General features: G+C 50.3%; 1 protein-coding gene across 3 annotated transcripts in view; it reads right to left on the reverse strand.

Moving 5' to 3' along the window:
* Positions 1-16,632, reverse strand: part of SLC31A1 (solute carrier family 31 member 1) — a 58,215-nt gene that overhangs the window by 13,960 nt on the left and 27,623 nt on the right. For 2 of the 3 annotated variants that reach the window (XM_084650087.1, XM_084650088.1), the window contains exon 2: positions 1,195-1,376. In XM_084650087.1, coding sequence (XP_084506213.1) covers positions 1,195-1,376 — 182 coding nt within the window. Of the gene's footprint in view, positions 1-1,194; positions 1,377-9,097; positions 9,117-16,632 lie in introns of those variants that run through there. The other variant, XM_084650089.1, reaches the window with a different exon arrangement.

The raw sequence follows: 16,632 nt of genomic DNA on the forward strand, positions 1-16,632 counted from the left end.
AGAGATAAGGAGGTGCTAGTACCATTATACAAGGCACTGGTGAGACCTCACCTGGAATACTGCGTGCCGTTCTGGTCTCCCATGTTTAAGAAGGATGAATTCAAACTGGAACAGGTGCAGAGAAGGGCTAGCTACTAGGATGATCCGAGGAATGGAAAACCTGTCTTCTGAAAGGAGACTCAAGGAGCTTGGCTTGTTTAGCCTAACCAAAAGAAGGTTGAGGGGAGATATGATTGCTCTCTATAAATATATCAGAGGGATAAATACCAGAGAGGGAGAAGAATTATTTAAGCTCAGTACCAATGTGGACACAAGAACAAATGGATATAAACTGGCCATCAGGAAGTTTCGACTTGAAATTAGATGAAGGTTTCTAACCATCAGAGGAGTAAAGTTCTGGAACAGCCTTCCAAGGGACGAAGTGGGGACAAAAGACATATCTGGCTTCAAGACAAAGCTTGATAAGTTTATGGAGGAGATGATATGATGGGAAGTCTAATTCTGGCAATTAATTGATCTTTGACTCCTAGCGGTAGATATGCCCAATGGCCTGTGATGGGATGGGATATGAGTTACTACACAGAATTCTTTCCTGGGTGTCTGGCTGGTAAGTCTTGCCCACACGCTCAGGGTTTAGGTGATCGCCATATTTGGGGTCGGGAAGGAATTTCCCCCCAGGGCACATTGGCAGAGGCCCTGGGGGTTTTTCACCTTCCTCTGCAGCGTGGGGCAGAGGTCACTTGCTGCAGGTTTCTCTGCACCTTGAAGTCTTTAAACCACAATTTGAGGACTTCAATAGCTCAGACATAAGTTAGGGGTTTGTTACAGGAGTTGGTGGGTGAGATTCCATGACCTGCGTTGTGCAGGAGGTCAGACTAGACGATCATAATGGTCCCTTCTGACCTTAAAGTCTATGATTCTATGATTCTCCTCTAAAAAACCCCAAAAAACAAAGAAAGCCAAACCAAACACGTAGTGTTGACGTGCTCAAAATGTCACTCTGCTGTCAACGCTAAGCCAGTCAAAAGTGACAAAAGAATCTGCCATGAACACCTTTTCTAAATCTCCGCCTGCTCCGAGCTTGTTTAAACCAATTCGCTACAAGTCAGCAGGAGACAAAAGCATCAGACAGTCAGATGCCAAAGAGCTCAGATTAAGCTCTGGATGATGCATACTTTTCTGGACTTCACTTACCATCATCATCATCCCTTCTCCATGATTGTGCCCCGGTGATGTTGTAGGGTGATGATGTTCCGAGGTCAGATGATAATGCTCAGAGGTTGATTCCATGGAGCTGTTCATCACATGGTTTGTGTGGTGGCTGGACATCTTTACTGCAGACTTGTCAATGATGGCGCACGCAGGACAGTGGGAGCCTTGAAGAAAGATGGAATAATGGACGTTAGAGCAAGAGTCACAGGAAACACTTCCCCAAACAGAAGGCAGTTTCTATTGTCCACAAAGAAAAAGTCAGGCCTCCAACAAGCCGCACCCCGAGAACTACTGTCCGAGAGATGAGGCTCATAGCCTGGGACATACCATCCTCCCTCAAGCTCTGTACACAGAACTCAAAGCAAATGCTCAATTTCCAATGAGGTGTGTTTCCATTAGGTTAATTTCTTTAATATCTTTGCAACTCTCTAGTGGGTGGCAAAGTCACTACCCTGAAGAGCCTACGATCCAATTGAGAAAACATGCAGCAGGAAAGAAAGGATCATTTTTAACTCATTAAGTGAAAAAGTCTCCTCTAAACTCCAGACATCAAACATGCAAAAGCTGACTTCTGTTGCTTCAGAATCTAATTGCTCCCAAGCCCCATTTTCATTGCATCTATCAAAGGATCAGACTCACAGTTCTCCTAATTGGCAGCCATGCATTTGATTGGGAACAGGTCTATCCAAAAATTGCATTAGTTTGGGACAAGAGTTACTGCTGATGGAAAGGTCTGAAGCAGCCCCAGGCAAGCCAGTCTCATTTCCACAAACTTTCGTTCTTCACCTCTCCCCTCTAATTACTTTAGACATAACCGTGAGAGAGAAAAAAAACATACAGAAGGCTGCAAATCCAAATCCATTAAATCTGTTTACTGCAAATCAAGTGGGTCTGGACAGGCACTTTAGAACAAGGGGAGAGCAAGTAAATGGTTAATGGTGGTCATGGTTTCTCCCTCTCCCTGGGGTGAGGTGCATGTCACAGGAGCTGATCTCAAAATGCTCTACAGAGTAAAAGAGCAAAGGCAGAAAGGGATTAAGGGTTAGAGGAGATGAAGAAAGGAGCTGGAGTGTCGGGTGAGGCAGAGAGATATAGAGAAGGGGACAATTTATACCTCATATCAGACACTGAAGTGAATGATACAGCTAATGTAATCTACTGGGTGGAGAGGGGAGAAAGAATCGCTCTTTCCATACTTACTGTTCAAACCCAAGGGTTTGGCATGAGGAGTACAGAGGCCACACAGGCATGATCAGACTGTGAGCAAATTAAGGGAATATTAAGGGCTAGTGCAAATAGCAGAAGAAAGTCACTACTGTATCCTCAGCGCTCTCACCTGGGAGCAAGCATTACAGGCGGGCTCAGTGTTTATTTGTTCAATGCATTAGAAGTGCCTATTGCCTCATCTACATGCACATACAACTGTAAAATTTCAAAGCCAAAGAACCAGAGTGGAGGAAACACACACACAAACACACACCCCTAAGCTTCAAATCTCTCCTTCCCAAGCAAAGGGGCAAACAACTACACAGCCCTGTATATTAGGTCATGCAAGAGACATGCTGCATGGGCACTGCAGAGCAACCAGGGCCTTGGGCATAAGCACAGTACCTCAAATAGACTGGGACTCAGGAGACCTGGGCTCTCTTCCCAGCTCTAACACCAATTTGCTGCGTGGCCTTAGTTAAGTCACTTAGCACCAGTCCTGAAGGCTCTCCCAGTGCTTCACAAAGCTGAAAAGCATTGCTCTGTTCCCCTTGGAGAGATGTGCTACGTAGCCCTATTGACTACTACAGACTGTGCTCTAGGTCCTTTATGGTCTAGGATTCTATTCACAACAAAAGGATCCAATTTTAAAAAACCCAATGAAATGAAAACCCACCTCAACCCTCCTAAAGCCACAAGCTACAGGAGACAGTAGGAAGGGGAGTGTTGTGTGCAGAAGAGATGGAGAAAGGTCCTCAATACAGGAGCAATGGTGTTCAGGAAACAACCCAACTTTAAGAAAAGGAGTACTTGTGGCACCTTAGAGACTAACAAATTTATTTGAGCATAAGCTTTCTTTCGTGAGCTACAGCTCACTTCATCGATCCGATGAAGTGAGCTGTAGCTCACGAAAGAAAGCTTATGCTCAAATAAATTTGTTAGTCTCTAAGGTGCCACAAGTACTCCTTTTCTTTTTGTGAATACAGACTAACACGGCGGCTACTCTGAAACCCAGCTTTCACAGTCGGTGGTTGGGATGTGGAAGGGGGAGGCTGAGATAAGCACACCAGAACCTGATGCAGGCTGGAGTTAGCTCATCCAGTGGCGCTCAAACTTTTTTAATGGTGACCCCTTTCACATAGCAAGCCTCTGACTGCGACCCCCCTAATAAATTAAAAACACTTTTTAATATAATTAACACCATTATAAATGCTGGAGCAAAGCGGGGTTTGGGGTGGAGGTTTACAGCTCATGACCCCCCCATGTAATAACCTTGTGACCCCCTGAGGGGTCCCGACCCCCAGTTTGAGAACCCCTTTAAGCTAAATAATTAAGTGATGTTTCCAGAGTTTGAGGATTTTGTGCATTCTGCCACCCCTCCCTTCCCACAGTAGGATAATATGAAAAAAAAAAACCCACAGAAAACTGCCTTCATTCCCCCACTGATGTCTTCAATGGCTTTTTCCTGGATGCACCAGTGTCCAAATTGAACAACTATCCCTCTGTCTTACAGTTTTAAACTGCCACCCTTCTCCCTAGCATACAGAGACCTGTAAAATCAACAGCAATAGCCAAGCCCCTAGCAGACTCCAGGGAGTCTCGGCTCTTCTTCCTTTTCGGGTAAAAGCCTGTGGGGCGGTAGGGATTATTTTTTAGATTTTAATGATTTACTCTTTGTCTTGGGTTGCTGGGGCTGCAGAGGATGTCAGCAGTGGGAGGAGCATTCAGAAAAAGCTAACTACCTTAACAAAACGACAGTGAAATATTTGAGTGAGAAGGTGGGGTTTGGTTCTGTTGTGCTGTTTGGGGGGCGGGGATTGGTTTTGTTTATTCAAGTCTGAGTTGTCTAATACTGCCCTTGGTGATGTTCACACAAAGCCCCCACACCTACCTGCCTAAGGAACGAGGACCACTGCTCTTCCCCCTGCCTCGCACACACCCCGAAGATCTCTACAGCTATTTGCCAAGTGTAGTAAGATATTTTATGAGCTCTTAAAGTAAGGTAATGGTGTAAATGGGTAAGACAGCTCAAGCCATTGTGCAAAGGGAATCAATACATGGAAAAACCATTTAAAAATAAGAGTCACCCCCTTGGAGAGCAGGGAAAAAGTCAGCCTGGCTGCATAGTGAGAGCACTAATCGACTGAAGTTACAATCAAGGATGTTCACTCTCCCCAGCTCATGGTGGGAACAGATGGTTTGGAGAAGCAGCTCTAGTAGCTCAGTGGGTCTGTAACAAGTCTTAAGGAAGCAAGAGCAATCCAGAGTAACAAGCTGGCTGCCAGGCGAGGAGCTGCATATCCTGCAAGGAGCATGGCTTTTACAAAGCCATAGTCTAACTGGGGCCAGACACTAGCTCCTATTATGGCAAAAGCTTTAAATAGGTTCAGTTCGGAGCACAGACCCAGCAGTCAGCGGCAGGTATTTTTATGCGAATGGGAGGTTTGCTCTCCGGACTGCACTGCTGCCTGCTCTAGCACTTGTTACTGCTCTCAGGGAAGGAGATAAAATTCCATAGCGACTACTGAGATCTGGACAGGTTCACTGTCTACACAGCACTTCTAGCACATGTGCACGTGCAGTGGGTTCACCTGCATCCTCAACAGTATCCTACTGGGTAAGGAGGAAAAGTGGGGAAGGGAAGAATAGGTTAAGGGATAAATTTCCTCAGCATCTTGTTTTACTGCCCCTTTCACATCACCGTTTAGTTCTGGGGCCAGCTCTCTATACAGGGGCAGTGCCTTCCATTTGAAGGCCCATCAAGACATTAAGAGAAGCAGACCAGGACTTACACACAGGACTGGGAATGATGAACCAGATCCTGAGCTCTAATCCCAACTCCAGACACCAATTCCCTCCATCGCTTTGGGCCAGACACCCCGCCTCAGTTCCCACCCACCGACCCCACCCATCCATGAGCCGAACCAATTCTCAGAACATGCAGACAATGCAGATGCAGGTGGGGTCACTCTGTGAAGCCCTGGGACTGGAGTAGCAGAGTATTACTGAGAATGATAGAGCGCGACTGAAGGAAGACTGGCCACCTCTTGGCTTGCTCTCAGAAGATGCAAGACAAGCACGGGTTGGACCACAGGGATCCTGATGCACCCTGCTTCCCAGGGGATCTGCAAGGGCCAGTTAAAAAGAACGAGGTGCTTTGAGGAGGCCACACACTATGTAAAGGACAGTCTATTGCGGCTCTTCCCTAGAGACAGCCAGTCCTGTTGCTCAGACCTCTCTGGGCTAAGCTCTCCAGTAGCAGCCAGTCTTTCACACATCCCAGAGACACTACAGGTCATGAAAGGTCTAGACTGTGGGAGGGATCCAGACAAATGCTGAAGAGGAAGCACTCAGCCTGGTCTAAGGGTCTGTTTACACCAGAGGTGGGCAAACTATGGCCCGCGAGCCACATCTGGCCTGCGGGACCCTCCTGCCCGGCCCCTGAGCTCCTGGCCCGGGAGGCTAGTCCCTGGCCCCTCCCCTGCTGTTCCCCCTCCCCCGCAGCCTCAGCTGCGCCACCAGCACAATGCTCCGGGGGGCCGGGCGGTGGAGCTGCAGAGCCGCGACCTGACCCAGTGCTCTGGGCGGCGCAGCCGTAGCGCCACCAGCACAATGCTCCGGGGGGCTGGGCGGTGGAGCTGCAGAGCCGCGACCTGACCCAGTGCTCTGGGCGGCGCAGCCGTAGCGCCACCAGCACAATGCTCCGGTGGGCCGGGCGGTGGAGCTGCAGAGCCATGGCCTGACCCAGTGCTCTGGGCGGCGCAGCCGTAGCGCCACCAGCACAATGCTCCGGGGGGCCGGGCGGTGGAGCTGCAGAGCCGCGACCTGACCCAGTGCTCTGGGCGGCGCAGCCGTAGCGCCACCAGCACAATGCTCCGGGGGGCCGGGCGGTGGAGCTGCAGAGCCGCGACCTGACCCAGTGCTCTGGGCGGCGCAGCCGTAGCGCCACCAGCACAATGCTCCGGGGGGCTGGGCGGTGGAGCTGCAGAGCCGCGACCTGACCCAGTGCTCTGGGCGGCGCAGCCATAGCGCCACCAGCACAATGCTCCGGGGGGCCGGGCGGTGGAGCTGCAGAGCCGCGACCTGACCCAGTGCTCTGGGCGGCGCAGCCGTAGCGCCACCAGCACAATGCTCCGGGGGGCTGGGCGGTGGAGCTGCAGAGCCGCGACCTGACCCAGTGCTCTGGGCGGCGCAGCCGTAGCGCCACCAGCACAATGCTCCGGGGAGCCGGGCGGTGGAGCTGCAGAGCCATGGCCTGACCCAGTGCTCTGGGCGGCGCAGCCGTAGCGCCACCAGCACAATGCTCCGGGGGGCCGGGCGGTGGAGCTGCAGAGCCATGGCCTGACCCAGTGCTCTGGGCGGCGCAGCCGTAGCGCCACCAGCACAATGCTCCGGGGGGCCGGGCGGTGGAGCTGCAGAGCCATGGCCTGACCCAGTGCTCTGGGCGGCGCAGCCGTAGCGCCACCAGCACAATGCTCCGGGGGGCCGGGCGGTGGAGCTGCAGAGCCGCGACCTGACCCAGTGCTCTGGGCGGCGCAGCCATAGCGCCACCAGCACAATGCTCCGGGGGGCCGGGCGGTGGAGCTGCAGAGCCGCGACCTGACCCAGTGCTCTAGGCGGCGCAGCCGTAGCGCCACCAGCACAATGCTCCGGGGAGCCGGGCGGTGGAGCTGCAGAGCCGCGACCTGACCCAGTGCTCTGGGCGGCGCAGCCGTAGCGCCACCAGCACAATGCTCCGGGGGGCCGGGCGGTGGAGCTGCAGAGCCATGGCCTGACCCAGTGCTCTGGGCGGCGCAGCCGTAGCGCCACCAGCACAATGCTCCGGGGGGCCGGGCGGTGGAGCTGCAGAGCCGCGACCTGACCCAGTGCTCTGGGCGGCGCAGCCATAGCGCCACCAGCACAATGCTCCGGGGGGCCGGGCGGTGGAGCTGCAGAGCCGCGACCTGACCCAGTGCTCTAGGCGGCGCAGCCGTAGCGCCACCAGCACAATGCTCCGGGGAGCCGGGCGGTGGAGCTGCAGAGCCGCGACCTGACCCAGTGCTCTGGGCGGCGCAGCCGTAGCGCCACCAGCACAATGCTCCGGGGGGCCGGGCGGTGGAGCTGCAGAGCCATGGCCTGACCCAGTGCTCTGGGCGGCGCAGCCGTAGCGCCACCAGCACAATGCTCCGGGGGGCTGGGCGGTGGAGCTGCAGAGCCGCGACCTGACCCAGTGCTCTGGGCGGCGCAGCCGTAGCGCCACCAGCCTCGGCTGCTCCAGGCAGCGTGGTAAGGGGGTGGCGGGGGTTGGATAGAGGGCAGGGGAGTTGGGGGTGGTGGTCAGGGGGCGGGGAACGGGGGGGTTGGATGGGGCAGGGGTCCCGGGGGGGGGACAGTCAGGAATGAGAGGAAGGGGGTTGGATGGGGCGGCAGGGGGCAGTGGATAGGGCAGGAGTCCCGAGGGGGCTGTCAGGGGACAGAGGCGTTGGATGGGACAGGAGTCCCAGGGGAGCTGTCAGGGGGGTGAGAAGCAGGGGGGTTGGGGAAGATAGGAGGCGGGGGCCAGGCCATGCCTGGCTGTTTGGGGAGACACAGCCACCCCTAACTGGCCATCCATACAATTTTGGAAACCTGATGTGGCCCTCGGGCCAAAAAGTTTGCCTGCCCCGGTGTATACTTAGAGGTGTGACTGCAGCCCACGCGGACGCACCCCAGCTCACTTTGACCTAGCTAGTGCGAATACCAACAGCAGCGAAGCCCTAACAGCACAGGCTTCAGCCCAGGTCAGCCACTCAAGTCGCTACCTAGGGTCCCTGGCAGGCTTGTAAATCCCATACTAAAGACTGTGCTGCTGCATCTTCACTACTCTTGGCACCAGAGCTGGACTGGGTACGTCTCCACATGCCGCAGCCACACCTCCCACCGCAGCATGGACAAACCCGAAGACTCCTAGTGGGCAAATGGAGCCCTTCTTGCCAAGCCAGACAGCTACGCGGATTCCAGTACACTGAGTCCCCTTTGAAATTAATACCCATCACTGACATAACCACGGGGCATAACCAAAAAATAATCAACTCCCACAGCACTTAAACATGCTCCACACAATAGAGTTGTGTAGCTTTTCACACCTCAGCTATTCAAAGGAAAAAAAGCCATCCATTTCCTTGGCTACTGCCCAGAAGAATGGGACCCTTGCAAAACACCTAACAGGTTTCTCTTGTATGAGGGTTATTTACTCTATTCCTGGAATAGTGTTTGTTGTTCAGAGGTCCTCGTGACAATACATGTATCAGCCATGTTGGGAGGGGGCACAGTTACCACATCAGTCCCCAGATGGTTCCATCTTGCAACACAGGTGGGACAGTGTTCCTGATTTGAGGGACTACTATGTGGTCAATGGGTCTCCCGACAGGGTTGATTTAGTAGCAAGGACAGCATTCAGTGGTTCACAAACTAAAGCCAGCTAATCTCTACATTCCCCAGAACAGGTAGCAAAAGTTTCAGGATTTAAAGCTGATGCCAAACTGTAATGAAAGCCCTGAAAGCAAACCTAGAGAAGAAGAGAAACTGAACTGTCGACAAGTCATAAGCACAAAAGACACTGTTTCTGTGCCATTCCCAAGCCATGAATCTTCCAGTACTGCGTAACGCTAAGAAGCGACACATACAAGAAATACATGGCAGTTATCAGCAGTCTACTTACAGCAGTCCAGCTGGCAGCCAGTGATTTCCAACCTTCCTGACTCACTCTGAGCAGCCACCCTCGAGCTCAGAGCTTTTCAAAGGAAGACACTCCACCCAGAGGTGGGAGGGGGAGGAGAGTCCATAGACACACTGCAGCACTGTTCACTCACTCAACCTGTGGTCTTCAGTGAATGGTCTGAGCTAGTCATCATACGACCAGAATGCTGCCTCTGATTTATTCCATTTCCTGACACCCTTGCCAGCTTCAAATGCTTCCTCTCCAAATAAAACCCTGCCTCCTGGGCACCACTAAACCCAAGGAGATAGTTGATGGTACACTCAAAAGCAACCAGCATATTCTACCTACTTGTATTTCATGAGTTGGGATTCTAAAGCCGTATTTCTTGGGTTTCCAGCTCAGCAAGGGAAGGTCATTCTGGGTCTGGACTCTGTACAACATTTCTCAAACCAGGATCACAGTGGCTGTAAACAGTGAAGTACGTAGGATGCGACAGGTTGATACCCCGATCCACCTCAAAAGGCATGGGGAAGTGGGTCTTTGGGGGTTAAAAGGAGGAGAGGGCAGCCCTTGTGACTGTTTAGCTGGGAGATGCCAGAAATGGCTAGGCGGGAGTGAAAGAGGAGGGGCAGGAGGCAAGGAGAGCAGGGATGTGGCCATGTCACAGCTGTGTTGAGCTGTAAAGGGGAGGATGAGTGGCTTGGATGTGACCTGAAAAGGAGGGTGGAAGCCAGCAATGGGATTGGAGAAAAGGAGACGAGGACAGACTGGCAAGTGAGGGGGATGGGCATTTGGGCAGCTGCATATAGCATGCACCAGAATTGGGGGCTTCTGTTTTTTAAAGAACAAAAATTGAAAGAATTCACAGCCTTGTTACCATTTAAGATAGATTTCCAGAGGTCTTTGAAAACCTCAGCCTAGGAGCATTACTGCACAGACCTTGCACCCCTTGCTACGGGCCCAAGGGATCTGCCTTGCCTCCTTACTGCACAGGGCCATGGTGGCCTGTAACAGCCCAGGCTGACCTGTGCCAGTCCCAGGCATTGTTCGTTAGCCCATGTGCAGTCAAACCTCGGAGATCATCCTAGTCCTGACAAACCTAGAGGTTATAGGAACCGGTCTCCTGAAAAAGATGGAGTAGATCCCCGCCTATGCACGGCAGGAGGGTTTGGAGGGTCTATTAGGACAGGTTCAAGTACAGAAATGTCCAACTCGTGGGCCCATTTCCACTTCTAAATACAGTCCATGGGCTGGAGTTTAGGATTCCAGCTTTCCTCAGTGCCTGTCGGATCTCCCTGCCAGCAGTCACTGGGAGGGTCTGGGTCTCACCAGGGGTCACCAGGCAGCCTCACAGAGATCTGGGGAGAATCTGGCCATATGCAGTAAGTAACAGGGTGGTTTTTTGTTATTGTTTTTTACATTTGACACCACTCAGTGGAAATCTCCCCTTCTTAGGGCCACTGCTGCTGCTCCTTTGCCCTCTTTCCTCCCTTTCCTCCTCTAACTTTTGTTTCTCTCCCTCCTCCTCGTCTCCTGTTTCCTTCTCTCTTTACCCACATTCATGCCTCCGGACAGACAGGGCTGTGCCTTCCACACCCAACTGTGTGTAGGTTCCATGGCAGGAGGCCCACCAGCTTTCACACTCTGCTTCTGCACACATAAAACAATGGCCTGATTAGAGCAGGGGCTTGGTTCAAATGCTGGCTCATGTACATTTCCTGGAGCTGCACAATTTTGATAGGGAAGCCAGAGAACACAGCAGCACTAGTTAGGCTTTAATGAGATACTTATCAAAGAAAGGCCAGGGAGGACTAGATAGCATGACAGCCTACATCTGACGTATCCACATTCTCTCTCTGCCCCAGAGACAGAGCCGCAGATGGGCTTTTAGGAGGTACTCGCTGGAGCTAACTTAGCGTACGCGCACACACACACCCTCCACTGGAGGAGAGGCCAGTGCTCTTCCTCTTAATAGGATTAGGATCACATTCCTTCATGGAGTTTATTTTCATAACATAGAAAAAAACTTGTCCAGTCAGTAGAGCTCAATTAATCTACTCCCCCCATAAACAGAGAGTCCTAATCTTCCAGCCTGTTCAGATTTCCCAGGGACAATTCTGAACTTTCAACACAATAGGAGACGAAATATGGAATTAAGGACAATACCCTCCTACAAGGACAATGCCACAGAACTCTATGAAACAAAGCTTTATTCAAGCAGAGTTTACTACAAGCAGTTTCTACTGTACTGCAAGACAGCAGAGTGCAATATTGGATGGCAGACAAAAGCTTTCAGCCATAAAAACAACAATGGGGAAGGGATATTGAGAGGCACAGGAAAGGGTGTAGATACAATTCAACAAAGACGGAGATACAGGGGGGTTGAGAGATAGAATCATAGAACCACAGGGTTAGAACCACAAGAGTCATCTAGCCAAGATGCAGGATTTGTTATGGCTAAACAGATGGCTATCTAGCCTCCTTTTGAAAACCTCCAGTGAAGGCACTTCCACAACTTCCCTAAGCAGTTTGTTCCATTGTCCTATTGTTCTTACAGTTCAAGTTTTTCCTGAGATTTCATCTATATCTGCTGTGCTGTAGTTTGAACCCATTGCCTCTTGTCCTGCCCTCTGTGGCAAGAGATAACAAATTTTCTCCATCTTTTTATGGCAGTCTTTCAAATATATGAAGACAGCTATCATGTCCCCTCTTAATCTCCATTTTTCCAAACTAAACATTGCCAGTTCCTTCAGCCTTTGCTTGTATGGCTTGCGTTCCATCCCTTTGGTCATCTTTGTCCCTCACCTCTGGATCCTTTCCAATTTTTCTCCTTTCTATACTGCGGTGACCAAAATTGGACACAATCCTCCAGCTGAGGCCTAACCAGTGCCAAGTAGAGTGGTACTATCACCTCCCATGACTTGCATGCTTTGTTAATGCAACCTAAAATTGCATTTGTTTTTTTTGCCACAGCATTGCATTGCTGACTCATGTTGAGGTTGTGATCCAGCACACCTCCCAGATCCTTCTCAGCAGCGCTGCTGCCAAGCCAGTTATCCCCCATTCTGTATCTGTGCATTTGGCTTCTCTTTCCTAAATGTAGCACCTTACATTTGTCTTTGTGGAATTTCATTTTGTTGTCGATAGCCCAGTTCTCCAATTTATCAAAATCCTTTTGAAATTTTAGCTCTATCCTCCAAAGTGTTGGCAATCTCCCCTACCTTGGTGTCATCTGCAAATTTGATCAGTATGCTCGCTATACCTACATCCAGGTCATTAATAGGAGCCATCCTTTGTTTTTTCTGAATGACTGCCCAAGCTCAGTTTAACTTACAAATGCAGCCCCTGCCACCTAGTCCCCTCACTCACACACTAGGGTTTGTACCAGGCTAATGAGTAGCTGTGCCCTTTATATTGCTTTGCTGCTGCAGCCTCCAGTCTGGACTGCTCACAAACAGCCTCCAGCATGGAAGTCACTCCCAACTACGTCCATGTGTGCTGCAGCCAGCCAGCCAGCCACGCCTTGGCTCTTAGCAGCCTTGGTTAGAATAATAGAATATCAGGGCTGGAAGGGACCTCAGCGGGTCATCTAGTCCCACCCCCTTCTCAAAGCAGGACCAATAGCTTTGATAGCTGCTTTCAACTACCTGAAAGGGGGTTCCAAAGAGGATGGCTCTAGACTGTTCTCAATGGTAGCAGATGACAGAACGAAGAGTAATGGTCTCAAGTTGCAGTGGGGGAGGTTTAGATTGGATATTAGGAAAAACTTTTTCACTAAGAGGGTGGTGAAACACTGGAATGCGTTACCTAGGGAGGTGGTAGAATCTCCTTCCTTAGAGGTTTTTAAGGTCAGGCTTGACAAAGCCCTGGCTGGGATGATTTAACTGGGAATTGGTCCTGCTTTGAGCAGGGGGTTGGACTAGATGACCTTCAGGGGTCCCTTCCAACCCTGATATTCTATGATTCTATGATTCAATCCCCAACTAAATCACCCCAGCCAGGGCTTTGTCAAGCCTGACCTTAAAAACCTCAAAGGAAGGAGATTCCACCACCTCCCTAGGTAACGCATTCCTGTGCTTCACCACCCTCCTATTGAAAATGGTTTTCCTAATATCCAACCTAAACCTCCCCCACTGCAACTTGAGACCATTACTCCTTGTTCTGTCATCTGGTACCACTGAGAACAGTCTAGATCCATCCTCTTTGGAACCCCCTTTCAGGTAGTTGAAAGCAGCTATCAAATTCCCCCTCATTCTTCTCTTCTACAGACTAAACAATCCCAGTTCCCTCAGCCTCTCCTCATAAGTCGCATGCTCCAGCCCCCAATCATTTTTGTTGCCCTCCACTGGACTCTTTCCAATTTTTCCACATCCTTCTTGTAGTGCGGGGCCTAAAACTGGACACAGTACTCCAGATGAGGCCTCACCAATGTCAAATAGAGGGGAATGATCACGTCCCTCGATCTGCTGGCAATGCCCTACTTATACATCCCAAAATGCTGTTAGCCTTCTTGGCAACAAGGGCACACTGTTGACTCATATCCAGCTTCTCGTCCCCTGTAACCCCTAGGTCTTTTTCTGCAGAACTGCTGCCTAGCCATTTGGTCCCTTGAATGTCATCAGATTTCTTTTAGCCCAATCCTCTAACTTGTCTAAGTCCCTCTGTATCCTATCCCTACCCTCCAGCGTATCTAACACTCCTCCCAGGTTAGTGTCATCTGAAAACTTGCTGAGGGTTCAGTCCACGCCATCCTCCAGATCATTAATGAAGATATTGAACAAAACCGGCCCCAGGACCGACCCTTGGGGCACTCCGCTTGATACCGGCTGCCAACTAGACATGGAGCCATTGATTACGACCCATTGAGCCCAACTATCAAGCCAGCTTTCTATCCACCTTATAGTCCATTCATCCAGCCCATACTTCTTTAACTTGCTGGGAAGAAGAATACTGTGGGAGACAGTGTCAAAAGCTTTGCTAAAGTCAAGGAACAACACATCCACTGCTTTCCCCTCATCCACAGAGCCAGTTATCTCATCATAGAAGGCAATTAGATTAGTCAGGCATGACTTGCCCTTAGTGAATCTATGCTGACTGTTCCTGATCACTTTCCTCTAAGTGCTTCAGAATTGATTCCTTGAGGACCTGCTCCATGATTTTTCCAGGGACTGAGGTGAGGCTGACTGGCCTGTAGTTCCCAGGATCCTCCTTCTTCCCTTTTTTAAAGATGGGCACTACATTAGCCTTTTTCCAGTCGTCTGGGACCTCCCCCGATTGCCATGAGTTTTCAAAGATAATGGCCAATGGCTCTGCAATCACATCCCCCAACTCCTTTAGCACCCTTGCATGCAGTGCATCCGGTCCCATAAACTTGTGCTCATCCAGCTATTCTAAATAGTCCTGAACCACTTCTCTCTCCACAGAGGGCTGGTCACCTCCTCCCCATGCTGTGCTGCCCAGTGCACTAGTCTGGGAGCTGACCTTGTTCGTGAAGAAATGGAGTACATCAGCTTTTCCAACATCCTCCGTCACTAGGTTGCCTCCCTCATTCAGTAAAGGGCCCATACTTTCTTTGGCTTTCTTCTTGTTGCTAACATAGCTGAAGAAACCCTTCTTGTTACTCTTAACATCTCTTGCTAGCTGCAACTCCAAGTGTGATTTGGCCTTCCTGATTTCACTCCTGCAGCCTGAGCAATATTTTTATACTGCTCCCTGGTCATTTGTCCAATCTTCCACTTCTTGTAATCTTCTTTTTTGTGTTTAAGGTCAGCAAGGATTTCACTGTTAAGCCAAGCTGGTCGCCCGCCATATTTACTATTCTTTCTACACATCAGGATGGTTTGTTCCTGTAACTTCAATAAGGATTCTTTAAAATACAGCCAGCTCTCCTGGACTCCTTTCCCCCTCTGCTGCAGGTGCCTCCAACATACATTTCTGGGAGAAAAATCTAAGTCTGGGGGTATGTCCTGTACTGCCCAGCCCTCTCCTGGGCAATACAAGTTTATATGAAGTCTGGTATTGTTTTAATAGAAATAATATGCACATAACTTGCCACCCCAAATGGAGTTTTCCAGACACTTCAATTTAAACACGTTGAATTAGATAAACAATAAAACAAGTTTATTAACTACAAACAGAGAGATTTTAAGTGAGCACAGGTAATGAGGAATAAAATTCAGAAATGGTTACAAGAAAGATAAAACTCAACTGGTGCCTAACTTACCGTACTATGTCAAACTCGAAGCAAAAGTTCTCTCACATGCTCTCAGCAGCTTTACTGACCAAATTTCTTAGGTCAGGACCCTAGAATCCCTAGAATTCTCCCTAGAATCCACCGAGCGCTTCCTTTGTCTTGTTGTTTCAGGTGCCGTGAATGCTATAAAGGGGCGGACCTTGGGGTGTTTGTCCCTCCTTTTTATATTATCAGTCCCCCGCTTGAAAAACCATTTCCGGCTGAGATTCAGGAGACAAAGTGTCAACAGGGAAGGATGTTCCCTGCTGCTTTTTCCTCACCTATTAGAGAGTCTCTTTGTTTCTCTTCCTGCTTGATGATCCTGTTTACTGCTTAAATGCAAATTAAGCAGAGCACATGTTCCTTTGTTTAAGACAGCCCTGTATGCCAACTTCTACTTGGGTAGGGCTGTGGTTTGGAACACGTATTAACAACACCATACAGTGGAATATTGTAACATCACATGCAATGTTGTCATATACATTTTATCAGGATAATAATGACCAGCTAATCATGAGTTTTCAAACGCTATCTCACAAAATGTACTTTGTAAGAAGATTAAGATAGTGCATAGGGTGTGGACACATGGTTACATTCTGTCATACCCTCCCCCTCTTATTTTATCCCCACCCTCATTCCAGTATTGCTTCATTCTCTCTCCTTCCTCATTTATTCCATACACTGCATTCATCATCTCCTCTCCACTGCTCACTCTGCTCCCCCCCATGCCCCTCACCTTTCTCTGTGTGTACATCATATGACCATTTTCCCCCTCTTCCCTCCAGGCCTCCCCAGGACAGATGGCGCAAGAGGACAGGGGAGTCCAGGATGCCCCTTTCTTCCCAATTTCATCCCCTCATGCTATGTAAGAACTAGGGGAGAACCCAGATCCTGCTGTTCCAGAACCACAAACCTGTATCACTTGAGCTAAAGGAGAATCTCCATGAACATTACAGTACCTTTGACACAGATGAGGTCTGCTTCCATCCAGCAGAGGGCAGTGACAGAAACACACCCTCCACAGGTCAGTACAATCATTATTAAGTCTCTAGACCAGTGGTTCTTGGGCTCAGGGCCCATCTGTAAATGTTTATGGCCTGTCACGACCCAGTAAATAGTCTGGGAGTGGGGGCCCTGAGATGGTTTCAGTTGGGTCTTGCCCAGCACTCACCCCACAGCAGAGGCTCCCGCACTATGAGGCTGGCTGGGCTTGGTTCTCGGCTCTGGTTTGGCCCTACCCCCCTGACTGGACCAAATCTGTGATAGCGGAATTGTGAGCTGGCTCATGGGTTGCAGGGCCACT

This window comes from Lepidochelys olivacea (genome assembly GCF_965140295.1).
Source record: "Lepidochelys olivacea isolate rLepOli2 genome assembly, chromosome: 16".
Classification (NCBI taxonomy): domain Eukaryota; kingdom Metazoa; phylum Chordata; order Testudines; family Cheloniidae; genus Lepidochelys; species Lepidochelys olivacea.